Genomic DNA, 23,598 nt, shown 5'->3' with positions numbered 1-23,598 from the left:
AAATTTTAAATTAAATTTAATTTTTTTTCTTAAAATACTTTCTCCGCGACATCGTCGGGGGTCTGAGTTCTAGTAAGAATAATAAAAGAAAAAGTTAATAACATATAAACTAATAAGATCTTTGCAATGGTTTCAGCAGTAGCGTATATGTTAGAATGTTCGGAAACAAAAGAGTTGTTTTCTTAGAGAAGTGGTGAGGATGAAAATGATATTGAAGCTGTAGTTATAGAGAGATAACGTCTCATGGTTTTTAGTTGATATTTTTCCCCCAAAATTAATATTAACTGCCTCCAAAACATTGTAATTTAGTTCTGTTATAACAACAATTGGATTTAGTTAAGATTTTATTTGGAGATAGTAGAAGTAAAACTAAAAAATGAATATGTAAAGTGGATGTTTTAGTGAGATATAGATTTGTAACACTTATTTGGATAGACAAATGAAGATTAAAATGCTTTAACATCAATAAACTTCTTATTTTTCTTTATTATAAAAGCAAATAATGTGATAACTTTATATACTTGGGAATTTCGTTCAAATGTACTTTCCAGATGATATTAGTTACAGGATGTACATATATATACACACTAATATATATTCTTGCGCTTTAGTCTTCTACTATGATCCTTTATGCCCATTTGTTATCTTTTCAAAAGCAGGATTCAAAGGTGGAAACAATTCGGTGGTTTCCTTTCCTTTTAATTTCTTTTTTCGAATCTCAAATGTAATGGTAACGTTCTTAACGATTCTTGTTTTTTTCAACTATTTCTTAGGTACTTTTTTTTCTCTCTTAAATTTGTCTATTTTACTAACTAAATATCATCGCATTTAGCTGAAAATCACTACAAGAAAATAAGCTATTTGCGAGAGAAGGATTCCTAGCAATTTCCTCGCAAATAGCCTGTAGCGAGAGATTTACGAGGAACAACAATCATTCACAATTCGCTTCTCGCAAATTAAAAAACTCGTAAATCTCTTGCAAAAATTATGAGGAAAAGTTTTCATAATATATCTTTCGCAATATTTATCTAGTAAATTTCTCGCAATTATTGAATTGGATTTGCCAGGAAACATAAAAAAATTTATAATTAAAAATTATTAAGAAAACAATATAATGAATTTAAAATTTAATTAATTTAACAAAGTAAATAATAATGAATTTTCTTTATCGAATAAATAATAATTTTTTATTAAAAACTTAATAACAAAAAAAATAAAATACATGTGTAGATATACATAGACATATATGTGTATTTGTATCGGTGATGTAGCTTGGCCGGAGGAGAAGTTGACTAGCGGCGGAGAAGAGGGTGAACAGCGGCAGAAGCTTTGATTGCAAAGTTTATCTGGCAACAAAACAGCGAAGGAGAGGCAAGGGAGATAGGGAACGAGGTGGGAGAGAGAAGACGCAGCGGTGGAGAATATGAGATGCGACAGGGGAGGATATGCGATGCGACGGTGGTGAACGATGGCCGAACCTTTGAGATGTTGTGATGGTGAACGACGGCGAGACCTTCTAACTATGGTGGTGGTGAACAATGACGGAACCTTCGAGATGTGGTGGTGTTGAACAGCGGAAGGTTGGAGATGAAACTTCGAGATTGGGGAAGGAGAAGGGATAATAGCGAAATGAGTTAATTGATTTGGGTATTTTGTGTCCAAATTAATGAGATCTGGGGAAGGAACTTTTGTTTTTTTGAAGAAACCAGATCATGAGACAATGGAGAAGAAGAAGAAGATAAATAGAAAGAGTAGATTTGGTCCGTTGGATCTAACCTTATCAACGGTGGATATATCATAAGTGCAATCCTTGTTTTTATGGATTAGCCAATGAGAAATTTTCATTTCTTAAAGTTAATAAAACCCATATAATTCTTTCTAAATATTATTATTACTTCATTTTATTTTCTTAAAAAAGAATTATTCCAATAATTATCATAATTTTTTGTTATTTTAAATATCAGTCGAATTTTGTTTGTTCAGAAAAAAATATTAGTAGAATTTCATATAAAAAGTTTAAATATATGTAGAATTTCAATTTTTTTTCTCAGTTTGCAATAGAGTTGCGATGGCACTCGTAATTCCATTGCATATCCCTCGCAAAATTTGCTATGGGTTTTATTTTTGTAAAGCCGTCGCAAAATTGCGATAAATCTGCGAGGAATGTGAATTCCGTTGCAAATATTTTGTACATTCCTCGCAAATATGCAACGGATTTGCGAGGACAATTTTCCTTGCAAATTTGCGACAAATTTGCTATGGATGTAAAAGTTAAAGCAAATGCCTCGCAATTCCATTTCAAATTTGCGAGAGATTATTTCCCTTGCAAATGTTCCTAGCAAATTGATTGTTTTAGTGAATAAATTAGTTAACTTAATGATAGAAATTCTCAAATGGAGGAGAGAACAAATCAATATGACCATGGAATATGGAATAAAAAAGGTTGGTATAAAGATTGTTCGAGAACAACTCTTTTCCAGAGAACATATGCGGTTATGCCAGACTAATTAATCGGACTTCACATTACTTGAAAAAATTATACATATATATCTATATATATATTGAAATTCACTACTTTATAATAAAAACGCATCTTTTTTTTTAGCAAGAAAATAAACATTTAAGGTCTCTTTCACTTCATAAAATACGCTTATATATGCTCAATACAACCAAAAAGAAGGCATTGAGAGAGAAAAAAAGTTTGAACTGGAAAAATGGAGATGGGGTGGTTTGTCAAAGAAAGACGAGGAGGTTCATGGAAGCGAGGATGGTTAGAGGAAACACTACTGACTTCATCAGCACCTCCTCTTAGACTACTAGCTCTCTTCGGCATCATATCTTTACTCCTATTCATCTCTTCATACCCACGTTACAAGTACGAGGTTGAGAAAACCGCGGCTAATCTCAAGCTCTTCATGCTTTTCCTCCCAATTCTCTTTGTCTTCATCCTGGTATCTCTAAGCTTCGTCCATCGACTTCTCTTCAATTCATCTTACTCCGTTTGAGCAAACAAGGCTAAGTACCTTTTTGGAGAAGGAAAATTTCCCTGGGGAGTTTCGCTTATGCTAATACTTGTACTTGTTTTAGTTTCTAAACAATCTTACTTTCACTCCTTATGGTATCCGACTTTGTAAGTTATATGACCGTCCATTAATCATTCATTTATTGTCTTTAAATGTAATCTTTAGATTGATCATTGCCTCAGCAAGATCATTGCCTGAACCTATTCTGTAATATTTCACTTTGAAAGGGTTTTCTTTAGCCTATATATGCCTTGATATGTTTAATACAATATATTCCTCGTAGTGATGTTAATATGGGTTTCGAAACCCATTCAAATAAACGGGCTGGTTATACAAAATTCTGCTCATTTAGTCCCATTTATTTAAAAATATTGAATGGATTTAAATTGGGTAGTCCAATTAACATGTTCGATAAATGAGTTTACCCATTAATTAATGGGTACCCTTTTATGTTTATTATTATTTATTTTCTTTTGCTGAAAGTTATCGTCATCGTCGTCTTCTATGATCCTCGAAGAAGGCGAGTTTTGAAAAATTGGTTGATGGGTTGTGTTAATTAGTTTGTATATATTGACTTGATTAACGATCCTCTGATAAATGTGTTACCTTTAGGCTTTTTTCCTAAGTTGGAACTTGTTCAGCTTGCTATGGTTTGTTAGGGATTCTGCTTGTGCATTCCCTTTATTTTTTTGTGTTATTAGTGAACAATGATGAGATTTTTAGTTAGGTTTTGGCGTTTATTGCTCCGTTAGTTTGGTCATTCTTTGGTGAAGAAGCTATCACATAGCCACAAACTATATGTTTGACATAGGTTTGATTTAGCCACAAACTCATCTTATTGAAGAAGCAATCATCTGATTCAAACACGAGTTCATAGGGTCAAGACTCAAGAGTCACTCATAGCAAAACATTATTCATGGCTATAAAATTGTTTTTTTTTTGCTTTGTTATTGAGATATATGTTTTCTGCTACTGATGTATTAGACCGGTGGTGTTATGAAAGTATTTTGTCTTTAATTACTTCAGGTTCAAAATGATTTTTAAGAAAATAATATTCAGTTTATATGAGTTTATATGGGCAAAACTAAATGGGTTTATGGTTTAAGACATATTTAAATGGGCAAAACTAAATGGGGTTTAAACTTAATGGGTTTATATGGTTTAAAGTTAAAGTTAAATTTCTTCTTGTGAAAAAAAAAGGAACTGAATTGTGAGGTTTGTTGGATTGTTGGTTTCTTGTTCACAAAGTTCTGATTTCAGTCTTTTTCCTCTTCCATTTCTCTCTCTATTCTAATTCCGGCTAATCAAACAAGAGATCATCGCCTCTTTCTCTGCGAAACACAAATCGCTAAAAAAATCAGCCAACGGCGCCATCGAATTATAGAATTGTGACAAGACATGCAAAAACTAAACCGGAAAAAAACTAGAATGCATCGAAGTTGCTATTATTTCCCATTACTCCCCTCTCACTAAATAAGCTTTTAGGAAAACATAAAACTTACAAGGATTCATTGATTCAAGAAAGAACTTAACAAACTCAATGCTAAAATAACCTGCAAGGTAATAATTCACTTGACAAATTGATCAACAAATAAAATCTAAAAACAATCCCGCGGCGTAGCGCAGGTATTAACCTAATCCTTAATAAAATCTACATATATCCTTACTATTAATCGTAAAACATTTTAACATTTGTTTTTTAAGAAATTACAATGAAATATCATTGGAGTTATGACCATTTTAATATTTTTTAGAAAGGACAAAAACGTTATTTATCTCTCACAAAAACGGATAAACACGCGGGTCATATAAACCCGGTAATCTAACCCGGTTTTATGTTATAATCTCAGTCGTTCATTGCCTATTTTTCTTAAATCCCGACCGTATATTTTGAGATCTTTTTAATCTTAGCCGTCCATTACTCTGTCAATATTAAAAATAAGAAACAAAACCCTAACCCGAAACTTCTTTTTCTCTGTCGCCTCTCTCTCTTTTAGCAGAAGAGTGGACGATGATGTTTTGGGATTGAGCTTCACCAAGGAGAAAGCAAAGGCAGCAAAGCAGTACGTAAAGATATCGACACTCTCTCTCTTTTTTTTTTCTCCCTAATTGCTTCTTATTCTATTGTACGTCCACTAATAGATATGTAAGATCTATTTTGATTTCAAGTCATTGTTTGGGCAAAATTAGATCTTTTGAGCTTGATTCTCTCTCAATTTTAAAATATTGTATGTTTTGATTTTGAAACGATTAGGATGAATATGATTTGTGATATTGTCGGTTGTTCATTGGATGTAGTTTTTTATGATGATGATAAAGGAGATTTCTTGATATTTTGATCTGGAGCTTGGGAAAATCAAGACTAAATGTTTTGCTGCAAGAGAGTGTAATGGTGGACGACATGATTGGCACAACAGGTGAGTTATAAGTCTGTATCTTCTGCATATAAATCTGTAAACACTCTCCGATATTAGGAACCATAAGCAAAGGTCCGGCTCTGTCACTTTTTTTTCTTTTTCTAAAGTGAATAATTGGATCTAAACTAAATGTGTTTGGATTTCTCAGGGAGCCATTGAGCCAGTTCAACGTTGGGGACTGATTGAGTGAAGCAACAACGGTAAATAATCGACTTATGGAACTTTCATGTGAAAGCTAATTTCTTCCACGGATCAAGGGAGTTTGTGTTAAATGCATTTTTAGAATTCCGTATTTTGTAGTTGGGGCACATGTATATGTCATATGTTGTGACATTTTGATTTATCTACAAGTTGCAGAGAGAATGTTGTGGCTGGTGATTTTACTGCTGATATGGGTATTGTTTTCTTTTCTAATTGTCTGAACTTTTCCCATGTTTATTGATTGAATTTTAAAACAATTTCTAAATTCTGTTTGTGTTATGGATGAGTAATTCTGATTAAATTTTTGACATAGATACTAGCAACTGAGTTTTTGAGCTTTTAGTTATCCAATTCTGAAAATTTCTATGACCCTTCTCACTCGATCTAATATGATCAATGATTTTTTGCAGAATCAAATTGTTTATGTTTATCTTTACGATCCTTTTGCTTTCTTAAATTTGCAGGTCGCAGATTTCTTCATCTCCCTCTGTGAGAAACTGAATAAATCTTCCCCTACGAAGTGTTTGGCTAACACACCAAAGAAAAATAACAAATCACTAGGGTAAGAGATCTTTTATTTTTGTATTATCCATTTTATATAAGACTGAGATCTTGGGTATGGTTCTGAAGCACTGTTTTTTCATGCTAAAGATCCCACAATTATTGGATAGAGGACTTTCATAGGACATGGAAAATGGCGTTGTAAGCATTAACTGGAACAGAAAAAAAAAATAGAGAGAGGCGACAGAGAAAAACTGTGTTGTGTATATATGGTATACAATCACCATATAAGTTTAAGTTAATATCGAGACAAAATGTGTTGTGTATATATGGTATATGATAATATAATTGGTGGGAAGCTGAAGCTACTTTGGGTGTGAAAGCAGGTGAAATAAAGAAGAGAATAAACATAAGAAACATGAAGAACAAGCTCTTCAAGTCACTGTTCATGAACTCATAAAAGGTAAGACACCACCGCTTCATTCTCATAAACATGACTTATGTATAATATTATCCATTTGAAGTACATCCTCCTGAAAATCTGTTTGTGTTTAAGCTTATAACTTAAGGAATTTTAAAAACGGTTCAATGAACCTTTGTTTTCTTATATAAGCCTTTTTGGGTTTTCAAGGGTAAACTAATGAAAGTGTTACAGTTGGTCGAGTGTTTAGAGTGGAAGACTCATAATAAGATTGACAAGAAACCAAGAGTGAGTTTTCAGTTTTTTGTTATTTAATATGTGTTTTCTGTGATCCTTTCAATGATTCATATTTTATAATCTTCACTTTGATCTATTGTTCTCACTCATTTCAGCTTGTGCTGTGTAAAAAGAATGCAGGTCAAGTCATTGTACATGAAAGAGATTTTGAAGAGATTTAACACAACATCTAAAGAAATTATTCAAACATCACGGGAAAACTATACGAGTTTGTGCTCTACGCATACATAGAGGACAAGCGTCATAAGAGCCATGAGTGGCAATAAAAGATGTGTGATCGGTGGTATGCTTCATTTGAGTAATCATTTTTTTGTATATTCTCTTTCATCAGATTTTTTTTCTTTGTATTCTTTTTCTAACTAACAGTATCAAGAATCAAGGTTTTGATGGAATATGTTTCTAATCTGAATCAGTACATCATTTGTTTCTATTAAGATCTTAGTTGTTGGATAAGTTGAGATTTGTTTAATTGCAGCACACTAATGGAATTTTAGAGAATTGTAAGTGTGGTAGATAACATCTCTGCTATGTGTTTCTCTTTCACCACAGAAAGTTAAACAAATTAATGTGGTTAAAAAACAAACCATATTAATTAGTACTAATCTGATACAACAAAGCAACCTTGCACTATTATTAGTTTATTACCACTGGGGAGGACAATTTATAACCAGAAAGTTTACTTTTTTTTAACGCTAATTGAAAAAGGAAGAAAATTTTTAGAAAACCAAATTACATTTTTATAATAATATGTCGTACATGGATAATGTTTAGTGGTCTGTTAGCTTTGTTCTTTTTTTTTTTGGCAACCTGTTATCTTTGTTCATAAGCAACTATTATTAAAACTAATTCTAATTAATGATATTCTCACTAATTAAGATTGGGGAATTTTCAAAAGATAAATATTTAGGTTCATCTGTAGGGGTATATCTTTCTATTCACCTCATTCTTTTCAATAAGAATCTTCTAAATAATAATTTATTTAAAAAATAAATCAAAATTGAATTAAAAAGCAAAACAAATTATGTATAATTTTAATTAAAAAAAGTTAAATATTTTTTTTTGTTTTAGATTTTACAACTAAAAGAGGATATATATCGGTATGAGTTTATAAATGAGAATTAAGGTTTAGATTTTACAATTAGAACGAAATTATGTGTCAATTTATGTTTAAAAATGAGGTGATTAAGATTTAGATTTTACAATTAAAACCAAATTATATGTCGGCATGCCATTGCAAATGTGGTGGTTAGGGTTTAAATTTTACAATTATAACGAAATTACACGTCAGTTTGGGTTTTAAAATGAGATGGTTAGGGTTTACATTGTCAATTATAACGAAATTATATGTCGGTTTGGGTTTACAAATGAGATGGTTAGAGTTTAGATTTTACAATTAAACCAAAATTATATATTGGTTGGATTTACAAATGAGGTGGGTTAGGGTTGAGATTTTACAATTATAACGAAATTATATATCGGTTTGTGTTTACAAGCTTTATTTATTAATCAAAGATTCAAAAACCAATATATAATTTCAACTGAAATCGAATCAAAAGACGGATTGAAAATTTTTAATCATAATATTATATATAATTTTTTTAAAAATACTCTTAATATCATCGAATTTATATTAATGTTTATGCAAATAATTTCATATCTGAACATGTAAACTAAATTATGATTAAAATTCAAGTCTATTTATGGTATTACAATGAGAAATGTCAAGAAAGTGAGACAAAAATGGGTAATTCATATAATGGAAAACAATGTAATTAAACAATTTTTTTTAAAAAAGGTTGACTATATGACATGTAAAGAACTACTTTGAGATGAGTATTTTGAGAATATGGGGTGTTTTTGAAAATATTTTGAGAGTTTTTGAGAATTATAGTTTCTACTAACTATATAAATTAAACATTTAAATGGAGAATACATTTATTTTGTCTAAATTTCTTAGCCAAAATTTATTAAGAAAATTATTATATGGGTAATTATTTAAAAGAGAATGGTTTATGGAACATAAAATTTCTAAAGGGATGAGATGGGATAGGACAAGATTTAACACCCCATAAAAAAATTATTTTAACATTTTCAACAAACCTGCGCTGTGCTTGATGATTATGGATGGATTGCAAAATTATTTATGTTTTCGAGGTGAAGAAGATGATGATCATGTTTATTTTCGATACAGGTTGCGGTATTTTACATATACACTAAAATATTGACAAAACACTATAAAAGAGTGGCCAACTAATTTTTATGGAAAATTTTAATATTATACAATTAAAATTTTACAACCTAAAAGAGTTTATTATTTGACTGAATATATGTTTTATCAGTGTTTTGAAGTAATTTAATTGACTAATTATGTACATATAATTTAAGAAAAAATAATTAAATTTTGAGAAAAGTCCAGTCTATTTATGGTATTAAGACGAGGAATAATATGTAAACTGAAACGGGTAATTCGAATAATGAGAACCAATATATCAATTTTTTTTAAAGGGACATAAATCTTAGATAAAAGTAAGAAATTAAAAAAATATAAGTAGATAAATTCAAATATCAAGTTTTCACTAATTTTGATACGGATTGACTATGCGACATGTAACTAACCATTTTGGAACTGTCAATTTTAAAATTTTGGTATTTTTGAAAACAATTATATAATTTTTGAAAATTATATTTTTTTTTGATAATTTCATCTAACTAAATAAAAAAATATTCAGCGAAGAACTCTGGTATCCCATCTTTATTTTTTATCCAATCTCTTTTAGTAAACATTGTGTAACGAGTAATAATTTAAAAGAGAATGAACATAAGATGAAAAATTATGATGGATACGGGACGAGACAGGACGAGAAGGGATGAGACAAGACGAGAGATGATGAGTTGGGATGTGAGGGGATGGACCGGGACGTGTTTCATGTTCCAAAGTAAATACGTCTACATTTATTTTTTCAAAAATTACATGAGAATAATGCATCTATATTACAACACCTGAATTAATATAATTCTTAGTCGATTTACGAATTTAAAATTTATATGAAAATATTTTGTCCCATTCTACGGCACGGGTTACTACCTAGTGTATAAGACATTTTGAGTATAATTGATTATTGCTTCTTTATAAGCATTGATATAAAATAATCAACACTTCATAGTAATAAATTGCATGACCATGTTTAGTTGGGCAAAAAGTCTTCCAACTGAGATAAAACTAAGTCATGCACACAAATTTAAATCAACAACATAATCCTAGCTGATTTTAACTAAACTGTTATTAATCTTTTAAATTTTGACAATTTTATGTTATATAAAAAAAATAAGTTTGACAATTTAATGAACAAAATAGATGCTTGATATAGATTGCTTTGGAAAACTAGTGATTTGGGTAAATAGATTTTAGAGTTTTGGATTTTAAGAAAGATTTAGATATTTAATTATACATTTTGGGTAATTTACCTAGAGAGATTTAGATTATTTTCTGTAATTACGAACTCTAAACCGAATTATATTTTTTTTTTCTGGAACTTTCTATAATAAAAATTTAGTAGTTTTAGCTTATTTTTCATAGAATTTAAACAAAAATATTTCAGCTCTCTACGAAGCATTTCTTCTTGTAAAACAGGTTTTTTTTCTTTTCAATTTTACATTCATTCAAAAAAAAATTAGTATTTTGCAGGAGACTTCCCTATCTAATTACTAGGGCTACTAATTACCATAGTAAAAATATATTTTTATACATGTATAAGAGTTTTTCCAAAGTCAAATAAAAATATATATGTGTTTTTTTTCCGTAAAGAGCCCTACGAATAATTTAAAAGGCTCTGGAAGTGGAAGTAGTAATCGTGGACACAGCTTAAACCCTAAGAACCCTTTCGTTGAATAAACAAAAGAAAACGCCTTCAAAAATCTCTCGAGATCCAGATCTCAATCACACAGATCCACAATAAGCTATGAGGAGAGTCACCGGACTTGCTGCGCGAACAATCTCATCCTCCGTCGCAATCCATCCACGGCTCGCTCAATCCATGGCGATTACAACGATCTCGTCCTCCGAACCTATCACCCGAAGATTCGGCGGTCTTCCAGAGATTTCAACTCCTTCTTTTGCCGGCGGATTCGCTGGGATTGTGTTCTTCTCTGCCGCCGCCGCATCGTCTCTTGGTCAGGAAGTTCACGCTAAGGAAATGGCTCACAAGTTTAATCCTAAAGAAGTTGTTCTGTATCAGTACGAGGCTTGCCCTTTCTGTAACAAGGTTAAAGGTATATTTCTGGATCTGATCAGATTTTTGAACATTGAAATTTCATGGTTAAAGATAGAGTTTTAACCATGGTTGTTTTGAGAACATAGAGATGGCCAGTGGTTGTTTTTGATTTAGTAAGATAGAGATGGTTAACTTATATGTCATTACTTTGCTTGGTTTGACGATTGTTCAATCTTCTGTAGCGTTCTTGGATTTTAACAAGATTCCATACAAGATTGTTGAAGTGAATCCCATCAGTAAGAAAGAAATCAAATGGTCTGATTATAAGAAGGTGCCTATTCTTACGGTAGATGGTGAACAAATGGTTGATTCTTCAGGTTTGTTCCATGTTCTGTCTCGAGTTCTCCTTTCCGAATTAGTTTAGTTGAGTAATCTTCGGTTGTTTGGTGCAGCGATAATCGATGGCTTATTCCAGAAGATGCACCCTGAAATTTCCAAGTCTGAAGACGATGAAGAGACTAAGTGGCGCAAGTATGGTCATTTTGTACTTTAGTTACTGTTTTGTGTCATTACTGACCTGAGGCTGATTATGTATCTCTGTGTTATAGGTGGGTGGACAATCACCTTGTGCATCTTTTGTCACCAAACATATACAGGAATACTTCGGAGGCCCTGGAATCCTTTGATTACATCACCACACATGGTATGGTTACAGACTACAGACTAGTTTGTTTCTTCTTTGTTTTGGGAACATTTATTCGTCATTTGCAACTGCAGAAAGCTTTTGGAGGAATTTACTTCTTGTCTAAGTTGTAATGTTGTGCCCTGTGCAGGAAATTTCAGTTTCACTGAAAGATTAGTGGCAAAGTATGCAGGAGCAACGGCGATGTACTTTGTGTCAAAGAAACTGAAGAAGAAATATAACATTACTGATGAACGTGCTGCTCTTTATGATGCTGCTGAGACATGGGTCGATGCCTTGAAAGAGCGTCCATACCTCGGTATGTACAACTTCCGATATAAATACTAAATTTAGTCTCCACTTTCTTGAGTGGTCCATGATTGTAGTTTATGATTAGCAGGTGGGTCAAAACCGAACTTGGCTGATCTCGCTGTATTTGGTGTTCTGAGGCCAATAAGATACCTTCGATCGGGTAAGGATATGGTGGACAACACACGCATTGGCGAATGGTATTCTCGAATGGAGAACACGGTCGGAGAGCCTTCTAGGATCAAAGAATAAAGGATCGTTGCTCTTATCTCTAGTGAAAATATGAATTGCATAACGTACGGCTGATTTCGCAGCGTAACAATATTTGAAACTGTAGGACTAGAGAAGGAAAAAAAAAAGAAACGAAAGGAAATAATCATCTCTTCTTATTATAATGGGGGATTTTGAATAAACTGTGACATGTTTTGTTTGGTCACTGTTGCTATTGGTAAAAGTGGGTTCTTTGATTTCTTTCATATTTCATTGATTGCTTTGTTTCCTTTTATTTTTATGTCGATTGAATTTTCATGTTTATACAAGGACAATAAACTCATGTGTTATATTGGTAAATTATCCATATGGTCGTACAATTTTGTAGCGTTGGAATGAATTTAGTTTTCCAATTCTTTTCTTACAAAATGGGTTTCAATGGTACATTTGATTTGTAAAATTTATTTTGAGTTATTGGTACAATTGATTCTTACATACCAGTTAGACACAATTATGTAAGAAAACAAATCGGAAAACTAGTTTCATTTTTTTTTCTTCCCTAAATTAAGTTCATGCTGCAAGGGATGTTTAACCTTCATTTCGGTTCATTTTGATTCGATTTTTTCTGGTATTTTGGATTTTTGATTTTTGAGTAACTGTATCCAAATTAAATATATGGATTGGTACAGTTTAGGTTTGGATATAAGTTTTTGTCAAATATATTGTAGTCTTTAAAGAAATTTTGGTCTAAAACAATTTTGTTTTTGTTAGGTTAACATTTAGATTTAGTTTTAGATTTGAGTATTTTTTATTTGGTTTGGATTAAATTATATGGATTGATCACTCTCTATCTAACGAAATTTTATTATATATGCATATCTGGATTGATCATCATATGAAGTGGGTAAAATAAAACTACCCCGAATGTTCCTATTTCTGGTGTCATAACATTTGGAGACTCAATAGTGGGTAGTGGAACTAGAAACCATAACAATCTCTAAAATCCTTTAAAAAAAAAAAAAAAAAAAAAACAATAACAATCTCCGGACAGCATTAAAATGTAACTTTCCTTGTGAAGTGTTACATACTTACATCTGATATCGTGGGTAATTATTCTTTCATTTTATTTTTTTTGCAAATCACTTATTTTTAATTGAATAAAATAAATGGCAAAAAACATAGAGTATTATTTAAATTGCTAACAAAAAAGCCTGAAAAATGAACATAATATAACATGTTATGTTTTTCTTTGTCATAAATTTATTAATGTACTAGTTTTAGTACCAAAATGAAATACAAAATGGAAAAATTCCTATAAAAACCTCGTTTATTTTTATTTGGACTTTTAATATCTAATACTTTTTGGTTGAAATAAAAATACCAGATATATTAAATTAGTATCAAGTAAAACTTTATGTTTTAAAGATTGGTTGAATCAAATAAACGACTTAACAGACGTTAACCTGCATGATGGAATCGCTAAACGGATTTCAGTTTCAGTCACACGTTTAAAGCGGATATATATAATCTGTTTACACAATCATTAGTCTAGTGGTAACAGGTTTGTTTGTAGGAGACTGAAATTAAAACCCAGTTTAGCGATTCCGTTACACAAGCTAACGTCTGTTAAGTCGTGTGTTCGATTCAACCAATCTTTAAAAGATAAGGTTTTATTTGATACCAATTTAATATATCGGTACTATTATTCTAACCAAAAAGTATTGGGTATTAAACGTCTAAATAAAAATAAAATGAGATCTTTTAAAGGAAATTTTCCCCAGAAAAATAAGGCAAACAATATAAATATCCCTCAGAGTTGTAGCCAGTAGAAAACGAGAATTTTCTGGAATCTACGCCTAATGAAGAAAAACATAAGATATTAAAAACAAAGCTGAAAACTCAAATCTAAAATACAAGCAAATGTAAGAACTCTTAAAGTAAAAACATAAACAAATGTACTTCAAAACATTTATTTATTTATTATTCTGGTAACTAAATATACTATATTTATATAAACTTTAATATATGTGATCACATGTTCATACGGGTAAGTAGAAATTAAAAACCCATACATCCAAATAGTTTAAGGGAAAATTAGGAAAAACCGCTAATTCTTCCATAAACATAATTGTTTCCGTTTAATTATAGATACCTTTAAATTGTACCTATAACTACTATATAAACTCTACTAATATTTTTTTTTTTTTTTAACACAAAACATTTTAAACCGGTAAAAACCATCAAATTGACAAACGCTATTATTACTCGGTTAACTGTATGATGACTTAGGACGCCACATCAGGAAAACCCCATTTAATAAGTTTTGTGTCTGTTTAAAAATTTACGGAAAAAACACATGTTTTGCAATAATTAAGTAGAACTGGTGAAACTGACCAAATAACTAAAATTCACTCATGATCTTGGACTAAAAGTGCATATTTATTTTTCTTAATTGTGACGTTTTATAATGTCACATATTGCTAATGCCATGTTTCTAATTAAAAAGAATGCTTCATTTTGTTATTTAACGAGTCAAGTGATGGTCATTGTATTTGTGATATATGTCGTGATAATTTAGGGTGGTGATATATCTTTTTTTTTAATATCAATTAGATGATAACCCGCACTGTGCGGGAAAATATTTTCGAAAATTTTGATTTATTAGTTACAAAATAATAGTATTATCTTTATTTGATTTATTCTACGTATTTTATAATTTATAAATTTAATTTACTTAGTTTCATACTCTGGTTTCGACTATAGTCAGTACAATAAATTTAACGACTTACCATTATTAGGTTTTGGGTATAATTGCTTAAATGTTTTAGAATTGGTAAAATCAAGAAACCCTTATTTACTCGTGATCTGATTTATAATTTATAGCGGTATTGAGTTAACGTAAAAATGAATTAAAATGCAAGAAAATTATATGAGTGGGAGAATGGGAGGTAGAATGTAGTATTAATAATAAAAAAAATTTCCATACAAATCCTTCAAAATATTTTTGTTACTAAAACTCATCGATCTCAGTGCAAAATCATAAATTTGAATATTTATAACTATCAAAAAAGTTAACCCGTAAATATATATATATATATATACATATATATATTTATATGTTTTGATTAGTGTAACAGGACAATATATTACCTCTCCTACGATAGAAAATTTAGTCGATTTGTTAATCATCTCATTATATTAAATTATCTATATCAAATCTTCTCAAATTTTGAATTAATTTGGGAATGAGCGAAATCTTTTAGAAAATAAGATCAGCAATTGTAAAAAATTTGCTAAAAAAAAATTGTAACCCACACTGTTTAGATAGTTGAAGTTTAATAGTTTTTATGGATACTTATTTTTATTTTTATTTGAATGATCAAAATAATTATTTAAGGAAAATTAATATTATGATTGATCATAATTATTATTTATCATTTTCTAGTAAAAACATTTGTGTACATGTTTTTGAAAAATTAAGGTTAAAATTATGGTTAAGAAAGATTGGATTTCTAGTTATTCAAATATCATATGTTATAATCTAATATTAATGTCATGAATAATTGTTTTATTGATACTATTGACGAAAGTAGGTTTTTTATTTTAATTGATGAATATATCTTTCTTATAAAATTGAGATTTTCTGAGTTGATTTATGAAAAATGTGTTCTGAATTATTTTTCTTTGTATAAATTCTATTGATACGGATTAAGTTCAAAAGAAAAAGCATTAACTTATGTAAATTGGAAACACTATACTTTTGATATCTTGTTATAATTTTGATAATTTGTAATCAAAAATAGGAAAAAATAAGTTGATATCATTATTTGAGCCTCTTCATTATTTAAATGTTAAAAAATTCTTAATATATTATATAAGTAATATGTTGAAAAATAAAAGAAAAAAATTAAAGAAGCAACTATAATGAGTATATTTTGACTGAAGAATATTTCATTCTAGATAGTTAGCACATGAAAATGTATAGATAGTTTTTGTGCTATACATTTTATATTCTTTTACATTTCATTTACTTTGTTTCATACACTGATTTCAACCCGTTTTGGCTACATGATACAATGTTCAAATCTGTGAGTCATATAAATTTGGTAAAATCCTAAAAATAAAACAAAACCTGTATTGAAGCGGTCATGTATAGAAATCTTGATTTAACTTTTTGATTTATTTTTTAGGTTATATATATTATATTAAATAAAATATTATATTTATGATTTCTTAGATTTTAATAAAATGTGTCTGCATCGGAATGCAGTGCAAACAAATATTTAATAAATTAGTTATAATATTTTATATTTGAAAAATATAAGCAATGATGTATCTTAGTTTTATAATATGTATGTCATTATTAAACTATTTAGGGATTTATATATTTAATCTTAGTTTTATAAATAAAATTAAGTTTTATAATTGTTATAAATAGTTGATTATTGTTTAATAAGATTTCTGAAACAATAAATGAAATCTGTTAAAATAATTCATTAAATAATTTCAAAAATATTGACCTATATAAAAAAAGAAAATCGTTTTATAAGAATTTTTATTGTTCTAAAATATTGTTGAAAAATATTTGTAATATATTTATCTGAATCAATCCCCCGATTAAAGTAGAGAGGAAGAAGAAAGTGAAGCTTATGAGTGAATCTGAGCTTTTGAAGAAAGAAGAAAGATGGTAAAATCATTGAAGAAACAAGGGAAGAAGAAGTTTCTGATGGATTTTGTCAAAGAAGCGATGGAGATTTAGAAAGTGGGGATAGATTTGTGTCCATTGGATATGATACGAGATCGAGTTGTTCTGTTTAGCAATAGAGCACAATGTTACTTATCGTTGAAGAAAGCTGAGTATGGTATTAGTGATGCAACTAGAGCTTTGTGTGTTGGTATTTATTCACATAAACATAATATGGTTAACATATATTTTAAAGTTTATTTAAGCACCGGTTGATAGAAGAGATGCATCCACTGGTTAAGCATCTCTTGGTTTAAGCAGCCCTTGGTTTAATATATAAAGACGACAACTTGTCGAGAACAGAACATAAGATAGAGAGAAACGATACGAGAGAACAACAAGCAAGAGAAACAGAGATTGAATTTTATTCAATCTTCTTCTTTTCTAAAATCAATTTCTGGAAATCTCCGAGTAGGTTTGCTTGGGTCTTTGTAAGGTGTCAATACAGAAATCGATAGTTGTATCCTGAAAGATAGACACCCACTAAAGCTACTTACACTATAGTAATGGTGAAATTCTGTCTTAGGAGATTGCAATCTGCAAGCCTCTATCAACTATTCGTTTCAGTCTCGTAAGGAAGAAAGAATCATCAAGTGAGTTTCTATTTTTTGTAATAAGTGCAAATTGTATTTGTTCTGTTCTATAGAGAAGACGTAGTTGGATACGTATGATTTGAACTGCTTCTATATTCTGGACACAACAATCTAAGACAGAATTTTCTCTTTGTTGTTTTGGAATTGATAGATGGATCCATATGCTGCTGTTGTGAAGAATTACATTGAAAAACCTTTTGTGTTCCGAGGAGTGGATTTCAAAAGATGGCAGCAAAAGATGTTGTTTTATCTAACAACACTGAATCTGGCACAAGATGTGACTTCGGAAGCACCGGAACTTCCCGTTGAAGATGACATTTCAGATGAAATCATCAAGGCATCAGAGGCATGGACACAAAATGAGTTTTTGTGCAAGAATTATATTCTTAATGCCTTGGATGATTCTCTCTATGATGTTTATCACATTTTCCAAAGCCCAAAAGAGTTGTGCGAATCATTGGAGAAGAAGTACAAGTCTGAAGTTGGAAGTGCCAAGAAATTTATTGTTGGAAAGTTTCTGAATTTTAAGATGAGTGACACCCTCCGAGTGGTGAAACAAGTTGAAGAGATTCAAGTAACTGCTCATGAATTGAAGGATGAGGGTATGGGGTTGAATGAAACTTTCCTGGTTGCATCCATTATTGAAAAATTGCCTCCAAGTTGGAAATATTTCAAGACCCACCTGAAGCATATTCATGAAGATATGAGTCTTGAGCAGTTAATTCTGAAACTTCGAGTCCAAGAAGAAAATCGCAAGAACGAGAAATTTGAGTTCTCGTTGATGGAAGCAAAGGCCAATGTAGTAGAGGGAAACATTTCCAAATTCAAGGGCTTTAAGAAGAAGAAGAACGTTAAGAGAACGTTCATTCCACCAAAAGGTTCTAACTTCAAAAAGAAACTACAAGGTGCTTATTGGGTGTGTGAAAAGCCTGGTCATAGAGTGAAACATATCTTTTTGTTTTGTTTTGAAATACTTATGAATGTAAGAATGATGCAATCAGATAACAGATACAAGCTAAAACCAAAGATATATAATAAGGTGGAATGCAAGAGGTTTCAATTTCTCTTATGCAGTTGCAGTATAAGAGATGTCAATCCATAATGAGTATGATGCAAGAAGTCAAGATGTAGACACTTATCTAAGTTAAGCCAAATATGATATGGTTCTGCTGTAACTGTTTGATGACAAAAATGTAAATGCAAAATGTAAAAATACTAAGATGACGGTTTAAATGCAAGGTAATAACTGACACTGAGATATGCAATGAAACAGGAATGAAACTAGAAGGATGCAGGTCATAAAGAAAGATCTGTGAAACGGACTCGAGCAGGCACTCGATCGTATGCTCGATCGAGTACTAGGTCGAGTGGGAAGCTACGAAGAACAGAAACAAAACTTAACAATCAGACAGAGCTGGTTGAAAGTAAATCAAACAAAAGGTGGGTAACAGTAATCAACTAGAGAAATCAATAAACACAGAAAGTCCTAGGGATGGATTCATGGGCTGGATTTGAGCTATACTAATCTAAACTGACCAACAAACCTCAATCAACAGTGAGCTATCTCTAGACAATGATCTTCCAATACTTGTTAATCCATTCTCTTGACAATAACAATCAAGCTTAAATACTCCTAAATCTAGTTCTCACTAGCTATTGCATATAAAAGCAGGCATAAAGATCCAGATCATCACATGTCAAAAACCTTCCTACACAACCAATCTCTTGGGATAGGAGCAATAATCTCTAGCATTAGTATTATCCAGAAGCTTAAACATTGGTATGATGCTAAGCAACCTTGGATCTGTTCTTACCCTCTCAGATATAAGAGCAGCTACAAGGATTGGATTGATGATGCCTCCAATGGTTAGAACTCCAGTTGAGTTTCTCTTGTGCAGCTTGCTAACCCAGCTTCTATAATAGATAAATTGGTCAATGAGGACCATAGCCAAATCTGTATCCACACTGCTCCCAAGGATAACAATCCCATCTCTTGCTTGTGTGATGATTCCATAGAGTGCTACATCAATCATCTTAAGCTCTCCCTCATTCAAGTTTCCAGTTTCCTTCCTAGCAAAGAATGTGTTTGCTAAAGCTTTGTGGAAGTACCTTAGGACTGGGCTCCTTATCTTTGAACTCTTGGTCTTGGAAGAAGAATAAAGCTTGTTGTCTCCAATTGTTTCCCAAACAGAAAAAAGTTCCTCCTTGGGTATGACCATGTTCTCTTCACTTCCAACTTCAAACCCATAGAGTGTGGCTAGCTGCTTGAGTGACAGCTCATACTTCTTGCCCTTGATGGTGAAGTCAATGTAACCAGCTCCCATGTCTTGGTCCATACTTGTGAAGAGATGAAGCTTGATGGTGGATAGAAATTCACAACTCTCTTCCCTATACCCCTCCAAGCACAATCCCATGAATTTGCTTAGGTTGCATTTCTCAAACAGAAACTAAGTATCTTCAGCCATACCCAGCTTCTCCATGGTTTCTTTATGGGGATATCTTGAACCTTGGAAACTCATCTTCATGAAGGCTTCATAGAGTTGGCTTGGGGTTTGAGAACCAGTTTCTTCTTCCATCTCTTCTTCTTCTTCACTTACATTCCCTTCTTCTTGGTGTTCTTGAGCTAGCCTTTTCCCTTTTGCCCTATGTCTTCTTATGTGCTCCTCAAGAGTAATCTCCATCTCCTCATCACTCCCTGTCCGCTCTGGATCTTCCTCAACAGGTTGGTTTTTCTTCTTCGAAAAGCCACTCGACCCCCTACTTGAGCTAGCACTCGGTCGTTTGCCCCCTCGAGTACGCGGTCGAGTGCGTTCACCAGTTTCTCTCTGTGTTTCCAAAGATGCATCACGGCGATCCATGAATCGATCAACAGCCTTCTTTCCTTCAGCTTCACGAATGGCAGCTTGTTGTGATGTCTCTCTAGACCTTAAAGACATTTGCAAAGAGAACTGAAAGAGATAGACTCAAAGCTCAAAGTTAATAGGTTAGTAACCCAAAAACCAAAAGAACTAAGCTTGAGCAAGAAGATAAAACTTGAGAGAGATTTCTAGTTAGATTTTTAGTGTTTTTTTAGCAAATGAGAGAGTGTGAGAGACTAAAATCGAGTTTGCTTCTTATAAAGAGGCTAGAGAGGACAAGAAGACAAGAGTGGAGCGTCCATACCATTCAAATTTGAATTGGGAATCTTTGACTCACTTTTGATGTCACTCGACCCCACCACTCGACCCCACGTGGTCGAGTGCTTGACCAAAATTCAAATTTTTGAAATTGTTTCTCCCTCCACTCGATCGAGCAAAAGAGAAATTTAACCGAGTGGGCTTGGGCCTATAGTCACTTGATCGAGTACCCCTCGTGGGCTGGTCGAGTGGCTCCAAAAACTCCTTTCTACAAGTTCAATCCTTCCTAAACCCATCTATTCTCTCTAATAAAGGCCTGTCCAACACAAATTCAAAAGAAAAATATCAAAACTACAAGGAAAATAAAACTTATGTACAATGATACCTTAGGGACTAACTCCCTAGTGAGCTTGTTTAAAGTCACTGAGCTTGACTTTTGATGCCTTTTCAGGCTTGGTTTGGAGAACAAGGAGGTGATGAGATCCTCCCTGGTATAACTTGATCACTGTGAAGCTGATTCTTAATCACTTCACCCTTTATACTTGAACCCTGTTTCTGCTTAAGCTTGAACTTTGGCCTTGCTTTCTTCAAAGACCTCTTGTTGATCTGAACCTGAAGTTCCTTCACCAAGCTAGTCAACTCTTAGGGTTTTAGGGTTAGGGTTTTCTCAGCTATGTTCAAGGTTATCAGCCCTTCCTTGACATCAATTACAGCTCCAACATTGGTTAGGAATGGTCTTCCCAGGATGATAGGGTCTTCCAACTCTTTATCCATGTCTATAATGAGGAAGTCAGTGGGAATTCTGGCCTTGCCTATCTTGACTGGGTAATTTTCCATCTTACCAACCACATCCTTATGTGATCCATCAGCTAGACACAAGTAGATATTACTAGGCTGGAAGTCAGTATACCCAAGCTTCTGTGCAATGGAGTAGGGCATTACACTGATAGATGCTCCTAGGTCACACAAGCATTTGTTGAAATTCAAATAGCTGAATGAGAAAGGTAGATCAAATGGACCTAGGTCTTCAAGTTTGGTTGGAATGATGGCTCCCTCAATCTCCTCAAGATCCTTCTTATTCTGATTTTGAGCCTTCTGCTGTGATATCTCAATAGCATGTTTTGGAAGAGAGGGTATGAAGCATACTGTTCCAAATTCTCTCTCTTCTTCCTTGTACTGAATGATAACCTCTCATTTCAAAGCCATCAATTTCTTTTTTTCAATTATTTCCCTGAGTTCCTTATGTCTTTGTTCCTTGAAACGCCTTGGGAATGGTAGAGGAGGATTGTAAGCAGGAGGGATGTATCTAACAGGTTTAGCAACTTCTACGGGATCAGCTCGATTAGCCACTCAATCACACACTCGATCGTCTGAGTGTTCGAGCACACGGTCGAGTGGTACTCCGTTTTCTGTTTGCTGTGTAAAACCCTAACTCTGAGCTTTGTCCTGTGACAAATCCTCCCCAGATTGGACTTCACTCTCCTCAGTGACAGCTTCCTCATAGAAATGGATTGCTTTAGCTGTGAGCTCCTTTGGGTTTTGAACAACCTTACCAGGGAGTTGGTTTGGCTTAGGAGCTGATGTGGAAGCTATGTTTCTCTCCATGAACTTGAGTTTAGAATTCAAACTATCAAACTTGATATTCAAATCATTGTAAGAAGAATCTAGCCTCTGGTTTAACTCATCTAACTTCTTTGCTGTCACAAGCTGCCCATTTGCTTTTCCAAGTAGCATTTGCTGCATCATAGCTCTTAAAATCTGTTTCCTGGCTTTGATTAGTCTGAAACCCTGGTGGGGGACACATTGGAGCCTGGAAACCTTGGTTTTGCTGCTTGGGTACATAATTGTTATGTTGCTGTGGCTGTTGAGCTGGATTAACCTGGTCTTGTGGGTTTGCCACATTAGTACTTCTGTAAGACAGATTGTTGTTCTTGAACTGGTTGTAAGGCTTGAAACCACCTTGATTCTGAACATAACACAACTCAACCATTTCATTCTCCCCACCTTGGACTGTTGTGTCTTAATCAGCAAGAAAGTGAATGGTAGTCTGTTGACTAAGCAGAATCTTGTCTAATTTGTCATGCACAGTTTTCAAATCTTTCTTGTACTTCTCATCCTGGGCACGTTCAACAAATCTGACAGTCCTATCATAGTCTTCATTGTATTTCCCATCTGATTAAGCTAAGTTTTCTACCAGTTCCCATCCTTCATCCACATGTTTGTTGAGAAAGTTCCCATTTGATGCAGTGTCCAGCAACATTCTGATCTTTGGTAGAACTCCTCTGTACAGTGTGCTAAGTAGGGACTCATTACTAAACCCATGATGAGGACATTGGGTTTGGTAGCCTTTGAATCTTTCCCATGCTTCACAGAAAGTCTCATTATTCTTCTGTGCAAAACCAGATATCTCATTCCTTAGTCTAGCAGTCCTTGTATTAGAGAAGAACTTGGCCAGGAAAGCCTTTTTGCAGCCATCCCAGGTTGTGATTGCTCCTGTTGGTAAAGTCTTCTCCCACAAGTGAGCTTTATTTCCAAGTGCAAATGGGAAGAGTCTGAGCTTGAAATTGTCTTCATTTACTCCATTAATCTTGGTCAGGCCACAAAGCCTATCAAAATCATCAAGATGGTCTAAGGGATCCTCCATAGGCAGACCATGGAACTTGTTTGACTGAATCAAAGTAATCAGCCCACTTTTTATCTCAAAATTAGTATTTGCTACTGCAGGTGGAACTATTCCTGCCCTTTGTGTGTGAGTGTTTGGAGCATCACCTGCTCCAATCTGTCTTGGTCTCTGCATGGGTGGATCCATGAACAGCTGGTGTTCTTGTTCCTGAAGGATTCTGGTTCTCTGTTGCCTCAAATCTCTTAGTAAA

General features: G+C 32.7%; 2 protein-coding genes, 1 long non-coding RNA gene, 1 other non-coding gene and 1 pseudogene across 54 annotated transcripts; all 5 read left to right on the top strand.

Annotated features, from left to right (window-relative positions):
* The first annotated feature begins 2,652 nt into the window (after window positions 1-2,652).
* Window positions 2,653-3,266, top strand: LOC104760758 (uncharacterized; annotated as a pseudogene).
* Window positions 3,267-4,954: 1,688 nt separating this feature from the next.
* LOC104760756 (uncharacterized) lies at window positions 4,955-7,294 on the top strand. 50 transcript variants are annotated; one of them, XR_015589135.1, is made up of 9 exons: window positions 4,955-5,086; window positions 5,322-5,440; window positions 5,589-5,640; window positions 5,798-5,835; window positions 6,106-6,203; window positions 6,293-6,414; window positions 6,529-6,605; window positions 6,798-6,851; window positions 6,974-7,294. It is a non-coding gene; the product is annotated as an uncharacterized LOC104760756 (long non-coding RNA). The 50 variants fall into 50 exon arrangements; XR_015589138.1 differs by having other exon boundaries at window positions 4,958-5,086; window positions 6,981-7,294; XR_015589139.1 differs by having other exon boundaries at window positions 4,958-5,086; window positions 6,774-6,851; window positions 6,981-7,294.
* Window positions 7,295-10,640: 3,346 nt separating this feature from the next.
* Window positions 10,641-12,701, top strand: LOC104760755 (uncharacterized). Of its 2 annotated transcripts, none has more exons than XM_010483716.2 (6): window positions 10,641-11,129; window positions 11,314-11,448; window positions 11,524-11,602; window positions 11,680-11,774; window positions 11,905-12,072; window positions 12,154-12,701. In XM_010483716.2, exons 1-6 carry the CDS (start codon window positions 10,820-10,822, stop codon window positions 12,312-12,314), a joined length of 948 nt encoding a protein of 315 aa, XP_010482018.1. In that variant the 5' UTR covers window positions 10,641-10,819; the 3' UTR covers window positions 12,315-12,701. The 2 variants fall into 2 exon arrangements, with proteins under 2 accessions (XP_010482018.1, XP_010482017.1); XM_010483715.2 differs by having other exon boundaries at window positions 10,662-11,129; window positions 12,151-12,701.
* A 5,059-nt stretch (window positions 12,702-17,760) lies between these two features.
* Window positions 17,761-18,628, top strand: LOC104763208 (uncharacterized). The gene is made up of 2 exons (XM_010486615.1): window positions 17,761-18,525; window positions 18,611-18,628. Exons 1-2 carry the CDS (start codon window positions 17,761-17,763, stop codon window positions 18,626-18,628), a joined length of 783 nt encoding a protein of 260 aa, XP_010484917.1.
* A 4,412-nt stretch (window positions 18,629-23,040) lies between these two features.
* Window positions 23,041-23,147, top strand: LOC147921627 (small nucleolar RNA R71). Its single transcript, XR_015589831.1, has one exon. It is a non-coding gene; the product is annotated as a small nucleolar RNA R71 (small nucleolar RNA).
* The last annotated feature ends 451 nt before the right edge of the window (window positions 23,148-23,598 follow it).

This window comes from Camelina sativa, chromosome 18 (genome assembly GCF_030686135.1).
Source record: "Camelina sativa cultivar CO46 ecotype springtype chromosome 18, ASM3068613v1".
NCBI lineage: Eukaryota > Viridiplantae > Streptophyta > Magnoliopsida > Brassicales > Brassicaceae > Camelina > Camelina sativa.
The sequence above is the reverse complement of the archived record's forward strand: the minus strand, read 5'-3'. Positions and strand labels throughout refer to the sequence as shown.